This window comes from Aedes albopictus, chromosome 3 (genome assembly GCF_035046485.1).
Source record: "Aedes albopictus strain Foshan chromosome 3, AalbF5, whole genome shotgun sequence".
Classification (NCBI taxonomy): Eukaryota; Metazoa; Arthropoda; class Insecta; order Diptera; family Culicidae; genus Aedes; species Aedes albopictus.
Genome location: NC_085138.1, coordinates 408,931,425 through 408,948,979, shown reverse-complemented (window position 1 = coordinate 408,948,979; position 17,555 = coordinate 408,931,425). Strand labels below are relative to the sequence as shown.

Here is a 17,555-nt window from a genome sequence, read left to right as displayed (position 1 = left end):
TATGGAGGAATTCCTGGATAAATTGTTCGAAGAATTTATGGAGAAACAACTAAATTCATCCATAGATTTTTTAAATCCATAGATATTTAGATCCCCGGAGAAATCCCGGAATGCATCTCGGGTAGAATTTCAGGAGGAGTCCATTACACTGCCATTACACTGTTTGTCAGTATGCCAAATAATTACCATTGAAGTCCGACATTTATCTAATGTTGCTATGATTCACGTTATGTTGGTCATTTGTTGTGCTTGTTTGACCAAGTCATGTTTGTAAACTGAAGTTTGCCCTGAAGATGGTAAAAGAAAATTGAACGCTCGAAATGTCGGCTATAATTAACAGTTGTTTGATAAGATACCCGATGACCGATCCCTACAGAAATGTCTGGACATGTCCCTAGAGGAGTTCCTGTAGAAATTCCCGAGGAAAGTCCTGCGGGAATACCATCAAGAATTTCTGGAGCAAATCCAGCAGGAGTTTTTGAAGGAATCCCAGGAAAAAATCCCAGGATGAATGACAGGAAAATAATCTTAGGAACATCCGAACTTCTGATAATTCACAAGTAGGAATTTCTAGGGGAATCGCAGCAAGAATTCCGAATCCTGACAGAAATCCGTAAAGAAATCCTAGAAGGGACTCCTGGAGAAGTGTCCCGTGGAATCCCTGAAGAGATCTGAAGAAATCCCAAGAAAAATCCCTAAAGGGTTCCCTGCAAGGATCTCTGAAGGAATCAATCAAAGTATACGGGAAGAATCCCGTAGGAATACTTACTGGTATATGTTCCAAGAAAGAATCAATGAAGTAATCCCGAAAGAAATTTTCTTTGATGAACCCTGGAACTCTCATGGAATAATCCTTGATACAATCTCGGTAGCAATCTGTGGAATCATCCTGGAAGCCCTCCCAAGAGAAATCTCGAAAGAAATTCCTGAAAGAATCTCTAAAAGAATCTTGGAGTAATCGCTGAAAGAATCTCGAAAGAAGCACCAAATATACTGGAATTTTTGCAAATATCCTGAAGGAATTCCACACGAAATTCCGAGAAATCCCACGAGAATGAATTCTTGGAGGAATCCCAACAAGAATTGATGTAAAAAAGTGGGGGGGGGGGGGGGTGGTGTGGATAGAAATCCTAGAAGGAACTCCTGAAAAAGTCCCGGGAGGAATCTCGAAAGGAGTCTCTGATGAAATCCCAGGAGAAATTCTGAAGTAATCATTAAAAGTATCTGGGCATAAATCCCGAAGGAATAAATCGCTAAAGGAAACCCGGGAAGAACCAATGAAGGAATCACGGTAAAAATTACTGAAGGAATCGCTAAAACGGTTCAGGACGAATGACTAATGGCATTCCGGAAGACTCCTGGAGAATCCCTGATGCAATCTCGGGAATAGATCATGAAAGCTTTCTGGAAGGAATCCCGAGGGGAATTGATGGAAAAACCCGGAAGGAGTCCCTGATGGAATATGGAATTTCGGAAAAATTCCATGAAGGAGCCCGGACACGGGTGAAATCAATGAAGCAATATCGAAAGGAACTCCCAACGGAATTACAGAAAGAGATCATGTAAGATTTCTGAAGAAAACTCGGAAAGGATTAATGTAGAAATATCGGAAAGAATCCCGAAAGGAATACCTAGGAAAATGAATGTTAAAGGAATACCGCAAGGAATTACTGAACAAATGCCGCGAGAAATTCCAGATAAAATCCCTGGAGGAATCTTCGACGGAAATTCAGTAGATATTTTCAAAGCAATCCTGTGAGAAATCAATTAACGAATACTAGTGAAACCCCTGGGAAAACATACGAAGAAATTCTCGTAGGAATTCCTGAAAATACTCGAGAATCCCTTTGACAACAATCCCTGGAAAAATCCCGGAGGAAATTCCAGGAAGAATCCTTACAAAATTCTTGAAATGCTCCCAGGAAGTATCATGAGTGGAATACCAGGAGGAATTCCAGTATAAATCCTGTGACGAATCTATACAACATGACCATTTGTGCAGGTGTATATCGTGTGACAGGCACGAAGATATTATGTGCGCAAGGAAGTAATGGAAAAAATGAATCCTCTACGAAAAGTTCCTGGACCGATCGCGAATCGACACCGTCATTCTGTATACCCACGGGTCTTTTTATGGAGAATTATCGGGATCAATTGCTTAAAAATTGTATAGAGAAATCCTTACGAATAAGTAGACCAATATGTCCGTGATATAAATTGCATCAGATCTGTTTTGTTCGGTTCGACAGATGACTCTTACACACTTGAACGGTTTTCATGAAAGCACCATTTTAATATCTTTTCACTAGGTAGAGATGCAACAGAAGATTCTTTTTCACTCCAATACCACCGGTTGTATACCATTTCAGCGAAAACCATTTCACGGATTTTTTATTCGCCGTGTAACATTTCGCAGTCTTTTCAATGGCATTGTTGTTTGGCAATCAAACAGCGAGAAGATTATTTATTTTATAAAGACTGTTCAAGTGCTGTACAATTTGTCACAACCACATTGATAACTCTATAGTTGATTTGGCCTTCTTTTGGCAATAGGCTGTTCTTTCATGTTACAGTTATACTGTAGAAAATTTGGCTTGCGGTCAAACAGATAACTTCATCTGAGATTTTTCCTTCTATCAAAAATGGGCTATTCTTCCGAGCAACACAGTCAGTGAGTTTTTTGGTGGTGGCTGTTAACCCTACCATTTTCCTTCTTTAAATCGAAGACTGTTCCTTCGACTTTCACTGTTAAGTAGTTTCTTGACGGTCAAGCTGCTAGCTTCATAGGAGATTTGTTTTTATTTTTGTAATAGGCAGTCCGTTCAAGTGATACTGACTGGTTAGTGCTATTGGAAAAACTAAAAGTTTGAAAACCCTTTCCGTTTCTAGTTTCATGACTGCTGAATTGCAATTTGTCCTGATGCCATTCAACCTAATAACCCAATATCACATCATACATCCGACACGGAATCTGCTATGTATGGTCAAGAACTTTGTTGCAAATTTCAAAAGCAATCCAACTTGTATTTCTGCGGTTTTGCAAAGGAAAAATCTCTTAATGAGTTGACCAAAAAAAACTGAAAGAAGATTCTTGGCAATAATACACCAAAGCAAAGTCAGAAGATCTTTTAAAAATCTTGCGATTTAAAACATCCACCGGTAAACACAGGACGTTGCCGAGATCTTTGTTAGGAATCCACTAAAAATATTACTAACTTGTTAGGAATCCCATGAATGTGCTTGGTATCTCATTCAGTATTTGGACATTGATTTGAAGGGATCCCCAATTACACAATCCTACAAAAAAATATTCCAAGTCGAACAACGGTGTCTTTAAAACAACTAGAAAAAAAAATGCAAGTCATAAGCGTATCAGAGTGTGAAACATATTTCAACAATGAGTGCATGCACTTTTTTTTTACTTAATCATTTATTTAAGGCTCATGCGCCAACAGGCATAACGGAGCCGAGTGCATGCACTTGCGAGCCACTGTAAAAAAAAATCGTCAGCTTATTTTTAGCAAATTTTCAATTGACAATAAGGCTCAAATAACCATCATTCAGTCATCAACAATCATCAATTTTTCAAAAGCAGTTTTCTTTATCCAAGTCTCAAAACTGTCTTTGACAATTATTTCAATGTTATCCAGATGGTAGCCAGAGTGCAGTGATATTTTTTTTTATTAACATTGGTTGCGGTTTCAGCGAGAAAACTGGTTTTGATTTTTTGCTAAACGATGATGGTTTGTTTCCTCATAATGAACAGGTGCACCGTGAAGCTCTTTTTCTCCAAAAACGCACCGTGAGTCAAAAGGGGAGATCGCAGCAAGCTACGCGTGCGGATGGTTGTTGTTGAATTTCGCTGTCACGTTTGTTCTCCACGTTTTGAACGATAAAGATAAACTTTTCTGGTGCTACGCCTTCCGGAAGACGTTTTTCATCGAAGTCATTGAATCCCGTGAAATTTGTGATTTTTGTTTTGTGAAGATGCCCATTCGGGTTAGTGACAGTGCCAACCTTTCTCAGTGCGACGGAGTGGCCATGGCCATGTCATGATGCTGCTTCCAATAATTGTTTCCTAAGTGAGGCTCGCCCACCCACCATGTGGTGTGCTAAGGTGCTGCGTACTAGGCTGCGTACGAATATCTAACTTTGTCGGTTCCAGGTCATGCAGTTAACGCAATGTTTTCAACTGTGATATATGTGAACTGGGGATTTTTTTTTGTGTTTGGTTTTGACTATCAATCTTGCACTATTTAAATGAAAACATTGAGGGTTAAAATTGATGTAAAATTTTCAATTATTTGGTGAAGAATGTGCTTTCAGAAAGTGTTACTTCAAAAAAGCTGAAATGGAGAAGCATGAAACTCAACTAAAAAAATCTACCGACAGTGCTGATTACACCCTTAAAGTTCGTGAAAAACTGGTTAAATTATCTAATAAAACATTGTGAAACCGTGCTAGCCGATACCACCGCTGCGTTGCAGGAGATATGACAACTATCCATTGCAGTTTTATGGTTTATTAAAAGGCCGGAGCAGGACATTGACCTGGTGAGATGTTTCTGATTTACCTATTATGTAATTTATATATCATAAGTTTCAGGAATGAAAAGAAAGAATTTCAATGTTCCTTTTTATCCTTAAATAGACCATATGTTCCTGCATCTAGAATTATATCTATTTGTTTTCATTTTTCTCGATTTCAAGAGCGAGTAAAGGTGTGCAAACAATTATATATGTCAACCATTTCATAAATTTATTCAAAATTCATTGCTTGGCTCGTAAAAGTAGGTTCATGTTGCAATTGTGGTTCGTTGCGATAATCGCCAGATCCAACCTTGGTTCAGGAAAAAATATTTAATATTTTATGATATGACTTTCTAAAACTATAATTTCAATATTTTTTCTGATACAATGGATATTTTAAATTGTGTTTTCTATATGGGCTTATTTTTCTGTACATTCGGGGAAGGTTTTTTTTTCTCGTTTCAGAGAGCGAGTAATGGCGCTTAAGCCTAGGCTTTGAAGCCCGGACATATGGAGAAATGCCTGTGTCCCATCCCAGGTGAAGAGACGCAAACGGAGTGTGCATTACCCTTCTTAGCAGCACCACTCCCAACGATTTCATATGCAAACACCATTCCCCTAAAACGAAACGGTTGGTACGGTTGTCCCCGTTTCTTCCTTCATTCAATTCAAAAAAGTTCGTCAATCATGTTATTCATAAGTGGATAACCTGATTGCCTTAAGTTTTTGAATTATCTTCCAACCCATTAGTCTGCACAGTGGGCCTGGCCGTTTTAATATTTGTGTCACATCATCTCTGATATGCTGCAAATATTAATGCTGACAAGAAAATATCGGAAGAAATTTTGATATTTCCAGGATGCTTTTCAATACTGGCTGTGCAAGCACTAGAATAGAATAGAATAGAATAGAAAAAACGCACCGTGAGTCAAAAGGTCTGAAAACCTCTGATCTATGGCATTATGCCTTAATTTGATTACAAGAGCTAAGACCTCCATATGTTGGTGTGAATTTTACATATTTGAAAATGTACTTGGCCGCAATGTTCTTGCAGGTACCTTTATTATAGAAAGCTTAAATTTCATCACAATACCAGCATATCAAGCAACTTTTGGTAGCAATCATCTAACACCCACTTGTAAGCTTAAAGGTAAAAGCTAGCGCTCTCATTCCATCGAACATAATCCAGTGAACACGAAGAGCTTTCCAGAAACGAAACTTTCCACGAATTTGATAAAAGCACATACAACCTAAGTTTATCAACGACGACGACGACGACCGCATTCGCTCCTGTACCGTCAAGCTCATTCCATTCATGCCTTTCTAAGACACCATCCACCCCTGCCACCTACCATATAATGGCGACCGTTGCCAATTTTCCTTGAGCGAGCAGCATCTGAATGAAACAAGACAAGCTTTGTCTCCACCGCCGCGTTCCATACCACCTCAGTCGGCATAAGCAGCTAGAGTACCTACCTAGTCCTGATGCGGGTGTGCTACCATTAAAGATGCTCGAACGTGCCGTGGCAAATCCATTCTCTTGACCACTACTGGTAGGTACTGCCGCCACCGAACGAACGAGCTGGGGAGCGAGCTTAGGTCGGACGACGGTGTGTGCGACTGGTGAGTGGTGGTCACTAGCAAAGCTACTCTCGGAAAGTACCTCTGCAAATATTTGCATTAAACAAGCTTCCTACTGACTGGCAACAGGCGTAGTTGGGCGTTTAAATGTGCTCTGCATTGGGTCTTTAGGTGTTGCGCTACACCACTGAATGCTGCTGCTGCCTCCCACGAAGGTCAAAGGGTGTGAGGCAGCATCGTAATAGAAAGTTCATTTCTAGAGTTTGTTCGTTTGGAGGGTGAGAGAGCCAAGCTTCACCATACCTAGTTGGGCTTTGCGCAATCGGAGACACAAATTTCGTCATAAAATCTGCAATAAGGGAGCATTATGCTGAACCTTAAAATGAGTTTTCCTCCCCCACTAGAATGTCACGTAATTTAACCGAACTTTAAAAACACAGCACAGCAAATAAAACAAACAGTATTCCGGAGCGATAAAGCCCAATCAAGAGTGCAATTGTTCTCGTGCAGTGGCCCACTCTCACTCACCTTATATCAATAAGAGTGAATTTTTGGAAGATGCCTCATAAGCAGTAATAACGATGATTTGTGATGGGGGGGTTAAGGACTCGAATCCTTGCATGAGAATATCCTGAAGTTTTCAAGCCTTGAAAGATTCAAGCTCATTTTTTTTTGGTGCAAAGGTGGCTCGAAAATTCTACTAATAAGAGTTTTCAAACCAATAACTAACAGATATTTCGAATAGCTATGGCAAGAAAAAATGTCTGCAAAATGTTCCAACGGAAATTACTCCAATTTTTTTTTTACTGAAATTCCTCTGAGAATTGCATTTATAATTCCTATGAAAGTTGCTTCAGGAATTACTCCACGAGCTCGTTCAAAAATTTCCACAGAAACTTATTCAAGAATTTCTCCAGAACTTACTCCAGGTTTTTGTTTTTCCTAGTTCCTAAGAGAATTCCTTCTGGAGTTTCGGCAATTTCTTCAGAAATTGCATTTGAATTGTTCCAGAAGTTCATTGGGTTTCACTGCTTTTGGGATTCCTTCAGTAGCTTTCTCGGTAGTTTCTCCCTTACTTCACTCGAGAACCCAAGTAACAATGAATGCTGAACAGTGAGAGTATTAGCTGAACAATAACTGGTTAATGGTGTCAATAATTGAACACAATGACAGCTGAATATTGGACTGAAATACGGCTCATTCAACCTCTTTAATCAGCAATACATAGATGGCTGAATATCAAGTTGAATAGAGTATTATTCATCTGGATAACCAGCTTTGAAACATACATGCAATTAATCATCTGTTGTTCAACCTCTAATCGAATAATTTTGACAGCTGGACCCAAGCATGTTTTCGTGAAGTCCACATCGCTTCTTCGGCCGCAATACAGACTTAATTCAACTTATGTTCTTGACTATTCAGACTCAACAAGTATTGCTCTTGTTCTCGAGGATATGTATACAAGTGTGTGTGTGGTGTAGGTGCTAAGGTGAGTAACTATAAATCAGGAGGTCCGAGCTCAATTCCCAGATTTCCCACAGATAAATTTATACGTTCCCAAACATCTCTTTTGGAAATAGACGCAGCTAATAGTAATAATAGGCTCACAAAAGTGTTTTTATATTATTTTTACACAATTAATAAATTTAAATGATTACTGATCAAGCGCATATTCAGCTTTAAAACAGGCTTCCAATAAATCTAAAATCAGCTTAAGGTTGAATAATATCACCAAAACTAGATGTTTAGGGGCTGAATAAAGAATTAAACCTTTTGTGCTCAGCTTGTGTTCAAATGAAAGCTGATTTAACATAGTTGGAGAAACGTTTGTACAGCATCAAATTGTTACCTAGGAATTTCTTCAGGAGAATTCAGAAGTTTTTTCAGGTTTTTTAAAGTTTTTGTTTCGGGAATTTCTTCAGGAGTTCCTAAAGCAATTCCCCCAGGAGTTGCTTCGGAATTTGAAAATTTCATAAAGAGTTTTTTTAAGACTGTAAAATATGTTTTATCGATAATCTTTCTAGGAGTTCTTTAAAAAGTACTTTTTAATGTATTTCTTGTGAACTATCTCCAAAAAGTTCATTAGGAGTTTCATGAGGAATTCCTTCAGGTAATTTTTCCAAGAATCTCATTGGGAATGTCTCCAGAAGTTTCATTCGAAAATCTTGTAGCAACTGCTTCAAAATGCCAACTCTCCAGGAATGCCACTGACAATTTCTCTAGAAATTCCTTTCAAAATTTCTCCAGTTGTTCCATCAAGAATTCCTTTTGAAGTTATTGTTTTCGGTAACACCACAAGAAGTTCATTTCTGAATTCCTCCAAGAGTTTTTCCGAACATGTTCTCTTGTTTTTTTTTCGGGAACTTCCCCAGGGATCCTTGGAAAATTCCTCCGGTTGCTCATTGGAAAATCGCTCCAGGAGTTCAGCTGGGAATTGCTCTGGGAATTTCAGTAGGAATCTCTCCAGCATACCCATTGGAAATCTCTCCAAGAATATTATATGGATACTCTAAGAGTTCCTTCGAGAGCTTTGTCAAGTGTTTAATCGCGAATCCCTCCAGGAGTGTCTTTGTAATCTCTCCAGTAATTTAATCAGGAATTTCAACAGGAGTACAATCGCCAATTCTTTCAGAAGTGCCTTGGAAGATTCCCCAAAGATTTCCTGGGAATTTCTCCAGAACTCTCTTCGGTAATTCGTCGGCAATTTTCAAAAATTTCTCCAAGAGTTCATTTGGAAACCGATTTAACCACAAGAAAAAATCCTTAGGAAAATCTTCCACCTAAGAGACCTTTTCTGAATTACTTCGGGAATTCTTCCAGGAGTTCTACAAAAACATTTCCAGCAGCATTGATTGATTTAGCTATATTATAGAGACTTTCAGCCCTTGGCTCCAGGAGCTTCTTCGGAAATGGCTCTGGTGGTTTATTCACATATTCCTACTAAAATTTCTTCACAAAATCCTTTAATTGTTTTTCGTCAAATTACCTTCGGTAATTCCTGCACAGATTGCTGAAAAAAATCCACAGGAAAATTTCTGAAAAAAGACCAGGAAGAATTCCTCTTAAAATTCCTGGAAGAATATTCCTGAAATTCCTTGAAAAATGCCTAACAAAACTCTCAAAAAATTCCCAGGGCAATTCCTGTATATTTTTTATAAAATTCATAAAATAATACTCTTGGAGAAATTCCTCATGGAATTCCTGCAAAAATGCTGGAAAAAAACCCAGGAGAAAGTCCCGAACAAATTCCTGGAGGAATTCCTGAATCAATTCCTGAAGACAGTGGCGTAACCAGCTTTTTTTTCTTTTTTCTCTTCCTAACTTTCCTAAGAAAACATGCGAAAGAGCGTGATGGATCCAACGTCTGAAGGAATTTTTGTAGGAATTTGAGGAAAAAAAACCTGGCGAAATTGTAGGAGGAATTCGTGAGAAAAATCCAGGAAGTATACCTACAGAAATTCCTGAAAAAATCTCCTGTACACAAATTCCCAAAAGAATATCTGAAAAACAAATCCTGGATGAATTTTTGAGAAAATTCTAAAAAAATATCATGATGGAATTTCTTACGAAAATGCTGGAGGTTTTCATGAAAAAAATCGTGGGGAAATTTTCGAAGAAATCCCTGGAACAATTCCCAGAACATGTGTTTTTGGAAGAATTCCTGAAGAAATTTTTCCTAGGATAAGTGCCGCAGAAGTTCCTGGAGTGATTTCTGAAGAGATTACCGAATGAATTCCTAGAAAAAATCTTGGAGTAATAATCAGATGAACTTCTCAAGGAATTCCAGAGAAAATGGCTAAAGTAAATTCTAAAAAATCTGTTCTGAAGGAATTCCTAACGAAATTTCTGGAGGAGTTCTTGGAAGAATTCCTGAAAAAAAAAAGAAGTTGTTTTCTTTCCTCGGGATTAGGCAAAAAATCAAATTTGCTAAATACTTCTGGAAATGGACTTCGCTGGAATTTACACAATCGAATTTATGTTTGAGCATTGGATACACACAAAATGTCGATGGAAATGTCGATTTTTTGCTGTCGGAAATTTCATCAATATTTTAGCCAAACAATCCATTAATAAAACTGTCAATAATTGCTCTAAAACGTACCAACCAATCTGCATCAATGTCACCCAAAAACGTCAGCGACCGTGACGTAGTTGGTCTCACAAGTAGATGCTCACCGGTTTGATAGCCATCTTCAGAATTACTACATGGCATATAAAACAGTTGTACAGTTGTACAGTGATGTACAATCGTCATAAAAGAAAAATTATACGACTGTGAATAACGGTGGGCTCCATGGTCGTGTAGTATGTGATGCCAGTCGTCTAGGCGTTTCGAACCATCGGAGTGTGGGTTCAATTCCCGATTAGTCGGTGAAAACTTCTCGACAAACAGAAATTATTGAGAATTTGTGTTGTCTATTGTCTATAGTTAACAATTTTTCAGTCTGTGGAAATTCTGGTTGAAGATGGTGTAGTAACTGTAAAATATAGCTAACTGTTTTGAGCAATTGAGAATTGTTAAAAAACTGTTCAAAGCTCAAAATAACACAAGATCAATACAAATGTATTGGACTCATTTCACCATAAAGTGTTTTGAAAAAAATCTTCCATGAAATTGTTCAGGGATAATTCAATAATTCTGTAAATATCATCATAAATTCCTTTGACAAATACGTCAAAAATCCCATTAGAATTCCATGTGGTTAGCTTACCAACAGTTGTCCAAGAGATACACTATGATGCTATATCCAGAATAGCTTACCTGAAAAGAAAACAAAAGATGCAAGTAAAATATTTAATGTTTCTTAATTTACATTGATGTCCTCTTTGTTTGGTGTTATGAGCTTGCATGTGTTTAAATCATTAATTGAAAATTAAAAATCAATATTTGTTTTGTTTATGTACAGCCATTCCATAGAGAATCGATAAGGAGCAAAAATTTACTTCGTCATATGCGCTAATTCCCGTCACATCAGACGGAAAATAGCCTAAATTACAAACATTCCAGCTTACCTTTGCCAATGTCTCATCAGATGGAAGCTAAAAGATGTAGATTATCTGTAACCAGCCTCTATGGCACTGGAAATCGAATAAATACACTAATTTTCACATTTAAATTTCACTCACTTACGCGTTGACTAAGGCAGCAACTAGCTGAAAGGTTCATTATAACCGTTCAATTTTTACTACGCCAAATACGCATATTCAAGTCACAAAAGAACAAAACAAACTAGTTTTCTTCGTCTAACGCAAGAAGCAATCAAATGGGTGCGTGGATTGTATACATACGAAACATCGTATCTCACAACTACAGAGGAAGATTTCATCACACTGTTATTGCGGTAAAAATAATATTTTGGTCGTTATTTTGAAGTTATCTAGCTCAATTTAAAAGCTTTTGCTCAACAGTGCTATGACAACATGGTTTGATTTGGATTGCGAAGACCGATTTTTCGAATACATAACTGCCGTCGTACCATGATTTTGACCATTCTATGTTCTGTAGTGTCACGTAGAAAATGTAACAGAAATTGAATGATATTGCGACCAAAATAGACATGGAGTGGACGAAAATAGAATTCGAGGGATAATTATTCCCGCCACATCTCATTTTCTTCTTTTGTCTCAGTGCTCGTGGACTGGTCAAGAAGAGGATGATTATTAATGAACGTATTTGATGAAAAAACCCCAAACAATCAGGCAAAATCGTGGGCTTCGTGGCCGAGCGGTGGGCCCATATAGCCGAGGCGGTAAACGCACGGGTATTCAGCATGACCATGCTGAGGGTGACGGGTTCGATTCCCGGTCGGTCCAGGATCTTTTCGTAAAGGAAATTTCCTTGACTTCCTTGGGCATAGAGTATGTTCGTGCCTGCCACACGATATACACATGCAAAATGGTCATTGGCAGAGGAAGCTCTCAGTTAATAACTGTGGAAGTGCTCATAGAACACTAAGCTGAGAAGCAGGCTTTGTCCCAGGAGGACGTAACGCCAAGAAAAGGAAGGAAGGTGGCCGAGCGGTTAGCGGCGTCAGTCGTTTAGGTGTCTCGTAGGCCTCGGAGTGTGGGTTCGATTCCCGCTCCAGTCGGGGAAAACTTTTCCTCAAACGGAAAATTCTCCACTGGGCCACTGGGTGTTATATGTGTTGTCCGTTGTCTAATGTTAGTTATGTTCAGTCTGTACGGCCACTGGCCGAAGACGGTGTGATTGTCTTTTAAAATCGTTAAACTCATCGGATTTATTAAGTTTCACTATAAAATTTCTAAATTTCTTGAATCATTTAATTGTGCCCCCCTCAAAATGTTGAATTCCGACCAAAATTTTCCGATGGGGGAGGAGCTGACATAAGAGAAAATCGGAATTTGTATCACCCTTATTTAATCTTATTATTTTAAGAAAATGCTCATTGTTTTACAACTTTTAATATGAAAGCAAATTTATGAACGAATAATTTGACATCAAATTGTTCAAGAGGCATTAGGCAAGATGCAAGAATAAACTGGATTATTATCGGTTGGTGTACGACGGGAATTAGATTAAAAAAAAACCTAGTGGATCTCAAAATATCTTGATCTTTGAGAGATTTGAAGTTATTCCAAAATAATTAGACTCGGATGATTTTATTTCATTATTATGATGACTAATTTTAAAATAAAGAGGTCCAAACAATAAATATTTCCAAAACTCCAGGCTTTAAATAAAGAGTGGTTTTTTCGTGAACTTCTTGTAGAGTTGGTCTTGCCGCACAAGTTTTTCATAAACCATAATGAGCTGTAAGTGAAATGGAAATTTTAGTACTGCTTATGGAGCATATGGGTTTTAATGTACTTGTGTAGGGCTCCTATAGGGCTTCTGGAGTTTTATGGGAGTAAAAACATGCTTTAGAAGCATTTAAGAAGGTTTTCTGAAGCATGTCAGATGGAACGCCAAGCAGTTACAGAAGATTTGACAGGGGTCTCCAATTTACCTTGTAGCCCGACTAGAATATTATAACAAAAATATAACAAAATAGTAACAAACCAGGTATAACATCTTCGGTGTTTATAAAATACTATAACACATCTATATGACATAAAAAAATAAAAAAAAGCCACCATAATCGAGCCAGAAATCTGATAAAATCTGGAGAAAACAAAATCGGGGCCATCCAAAATCGGGTCAGCATAGTATTATAATATTAAATTATTTCAAATTTCTGCATTTAAATATAAAAATAAATCTTATTAAAAATTCTCCGGATAATCGAGTCTAAAATTAAGTATAATCAAATCCCGGATAATCAAGTCTCCGTATAATCGAGTCCGATCTGTATACAAATTAATACAATAGCAGGCAAAGAAATCCGTTCAACTTATAACACTAAGTTGAAGAAAGACAGGTCAAATACCCTGATATTCCTCTGAATCCTCTCTGAAACCCTAATAAAACCTCATTGGAACCCACTGAAATCCTAGAGAAATCATCTAAACTCCTCATGGATTTTTCTAAAATCCCCTCTGAATCTCATTGAAACCACTAAAAAACCCTTTAAACCCCCTTAAAACTCCCAGGATCCCTGCTGGAAACCTCATTAACAAGGAGCATCAGGAGGGAAATCTCTTTCCTGATAATCCTCTAACACTCCCTTGCAATCCCATGAAACATCTTTCCTAAACTTCCAGGGTTTCATGAGGGGAGCCCGAATAGAAAGTTCTACCAAAAATATAACATAATTATAACAAACCATGATATTTATAATCATGATATAATCATGTGCAACATCCTTGGTGTTTTTGAAATATTTTAACTCAAATAGGGTGCGTGTACCAATTATGGCCTATCTAAGGAAAGCTATTTATACAAAAATAACGAGAAGACCAACGAATGCCATCAATAAGTTATAAGACAGTTTAGTTTCCATACTTTAAAGGAAAAATATAGAAACGGAGCCATAACTACTTTTAGTATTGATTACAGCGTGTGCCAATGATAGGAACCCTGTACCAGTTATGGTTACATTTTTTAACTTCGGTTCCTTTTCGCATTATATACATGCATTCCTTATGGGGTTAGCCATAACTGGTACACTATGGCGAAAAAGGGTGCAAGGAAGCCGAAATTTAAAAAAAAATGATTTATTTCTACCATGGTTTGAGGAAAATGTGGATTTTAAATGAGTGCGACTATCTTTTGTGAACGTGATTTGTTGTCCAAAAAAATTTTTGTTGTTGATTTACATTGTTAAAGGGTGAAAATTAACTATGGCGAATAATTGGTATTATAGCCATAATTGGTACACTTATCCTATATTACATTATGCTATAAATGTGGTTTGACAACTCATTGTAATAGTATTTAGTTTTGATTCTTCGACATCTGGATAAACATATTACAAAATTGTATCACATTTTGATAGAAAGTAGCCCTGAAGCTTGTATACATTATGTTATAATTTTGATCTGGTTAAAACAAAATAGGATATTATCTTGATAAGACCAGTGTGGTTTTTGTTACAATTTTAGTTATTTTAACATCATCCTACATCTACTTCATGACATAATAAGTTATTGAAAAATATTATAATAACACAATATGATATAAGCTTGATATTATTTTCTTGTCGGAAGGGAGCTCAAAATCTCTTGAGCTGGGATCGCTTCCATGGGATCCCTGAAATACCTTGGACCCCAAGAAACTCCCTAACGGAAAACCTAACTAATATTTTTCAATCCTGATATGTAGAACAACTTTTAGTGATTGTACGATTCAAAACACTCAACTAAAACCTTTGGCATTTTTGGGGTGTAATGCATGGAAGATAAAAATGAGACGACCTTAATGAAAAATTTCATTCACACAGATCAATGTTAGTGAAAGAACATGACCGAATAGTTACTGTCGCTTCTCCAAACTACAGCGCACACAAGCTTTCAGATTGCATCCAAGCTTATCACATAGCGACTGAAAATTGATTGGTCATTTCAAAAATAAATCTCATCTTAAACAACTTCCACCTCGTCGTCGTAGTCGTCGTCAAATCCAGCCCAGTCCAGAGAGTTTAGGCCCACTTGCATCCAGAGTCCGCACAGCATTTCGCTGGCTTCTCTCCAAGGCTCCCCAATCGATAATATCCTCTTCAATTTCAACTCGTTTTTTTCTCTCCCACCGTACCCGCCGGTCGCAAGACTGAAATCCTGAAATGCACAAGCTTGTCCAGTTTGCTGGCTGGCGGTGCTGTCTGCACTTTGGTTGGTTTAACTAGCAACATCATGTCAGAAGCAGTCATCTTCTTGTTGTCGCATCGCTTCGTCTCCCAGACATGGTGTCTTCTTGGGTCACTCACACATAGTATTGAATGAGGTGCAAGAACCCTAATTGGTCGAAGCAGGTAGAGCTCCAAAGAAAACGTACAGCCATTCTGAGGAAGAAGAATACCTTCTAAACGCTGCTGTTAGGGTCATCCGTTGATAGTAGGTGTGTGAACAACTACATCAGGGCTATCAGTTTTCCTGAAAGGATATCTCGCCACCACCCTAGCAAGCTTTCTTTATCGGTACCGTCAAGTACCGAAATTGAACTCATTGGCAATGCACCCGGTTGGCAAACAAATCTATAAGTATTCTGAAATTACTTATAGGAAGCAGAGGAAACTCACAGTTATTTTCTGTGGAAGTTCGCATAGAATACTCTTACTCATAGAAGCTAATAAGCAGGCTTTGTTCCAATGCGGACGTTACGCCACGAAGATGAAAAAATACTTTAAAATCTGACAGAAAAAATCGCAATAAACATTTTATAACTCAAAGTTCCTCAAAGGATATAAACCATGTACGTAAAAGGGTGTAATTAAATAAAAAACGGTTTGGTGAGCTCATTTTACGTTATTTAAGTTGTTATTAAGATCTTGCAAACCTAGTGTTCAAATTGGGCAACCGTCCACAATTCCACCCAGCACGGTACCCCTCAAAAAATGAAAGTTCATCAGGTGGAAGCTGGTGGGAATTCTCGGTATGCCACTTTCTTACAGATCGGTTTGCGCCGTGTAACCAAGACGTATGACGTCAATCGCACGAAGAAGGAAAAAGCTTCCTTGTCGTCTTCGTCCTTGCCGTTGCCGTTGCTCTCTCCTTTGATTGAGGAGCATAGCAAAGAATAGAAAAACAAAAAAAAACCGAACTGCCCCAAGCAATGAGGCATGATTGTTATTAATTTGTGTCTAGCGTGTGCGGTGCTATTTCGGGTTCCACTTGTATTCCCAGGTGCAACTCTAGGTACAGCCTCGGTAAAAATAGACCGTGAGTGTGGGGAAATTGTGTCGTGCATCGGACTTTCCGGTGGCAAAAGGTCAACCGCGCGAATTTTGTGGAGAAGGCGACTTTATTCACAGAATTCCACCAAAACGCAAACGATCTTATCCATCGGATTCAACAACTTCCGCGTGTTACCTCTAAACTTTAAATTGAAGCAATTTACCGGAATATCCAGCAGCAGCATGACCGGCAGTATAAACTTTTATGACATTTCTGGGCTTAGGTAGGACTGGAGCTTTTAGCGCAATGACGAATAGCAGAAGTCGATGCACGTTGGTCTATAAAAGAGCAAAATAGCGTCAAAAATGCCAAAGTTTAGAGCCACAAAACTGGGTTGCAATTTACTTCGTCATATGCGCCAATTCCCGTCACATCATTACAGATATTCTGACTTACCTTTGCGAATGCCTCATTAGATGGAAGCAACTATCGATAACCAGCGTCTATAGTACTAGAAATCGAATAATAACATTAAATTTCACGTTTCAATTTCACTTCACTTACAAGTTGATAATTATTCTCGTTGAAATTTACTTATCAAGCTAACATTCAAATCACACCCCACAGAAGCTCTGTGGCACTGCAAAATTGGATTTCATTGCTGCAGAATGCAATAACAGCTGTTTAAATTAACAAATTATTTATATTTGTCCATTGATAAAATGTAAACAAACTAGTTTTCTTCGCCCAAAGGAGGATGCAAGCGAATGTGTGCGTGGAATTTATGCATACGAAACATGGTCTTTCACAAATACTAAGGAAGATTTTTCCGTTGCACTGTGATAGCGTATTATGATCTGATGGACAAAAATAATAACTTAAACAATTTGGTGTTTATTATAAAGCTAAATCGATCTCAATTTAAGAGCATTCTGCTCATTAGCACTATGGAAACATAATTCGATTTAGATTGCGATGAATTTGATCGACTTTTCGAATACACAACTATGATCGAATCATGATTTTTAATGATCCTTTGTACCATGGTGTCACGTAGAAGGTGTGACGGAAATTGAATTGGTATTGCGACTGAAATAGACGTAGAGTAGACGGAAATAGAATTCGAGGGACAATTATGCAATCTTAATGTTATAAGGAATCACTAGTTGTTTACTAACATTATTTTACATGATATGAAAGCTAGTTCATGAA

General features: G+C 37.9%; 1 protein-coding gene across 2 annotated transcripts in view; it reads right to left on the bottom strand.

Annotated features, from left to right (window-relative positions):
- Window positions 1-17,555, bottom strand: part of LOC134289765 (neurogenic protein mastermind-like) — a 124,267-nt gene that overhangs the window by 98,211 nt on the left and 8,501 nt on the right. The window contains exon 2 of one of the 2 annotated variants that reach the window (XM_062856218.1): window positions 10,807-10,875. The exons of the other annotated variant lie outside the window; for it this stretch is intronic. Coding sequence (XP_062712202.1) covers window positions 10,822-10,875 — 54 coding nt within the window. The 3' untranslated portion in view covers window positions 10,807-10,821. Of the gene's footprint in view, window positions 1-10,806; window positions 10,876-17,555 lie in introns of those variants that run through there. 2 annotated transcript variants of the gene reach the window in all.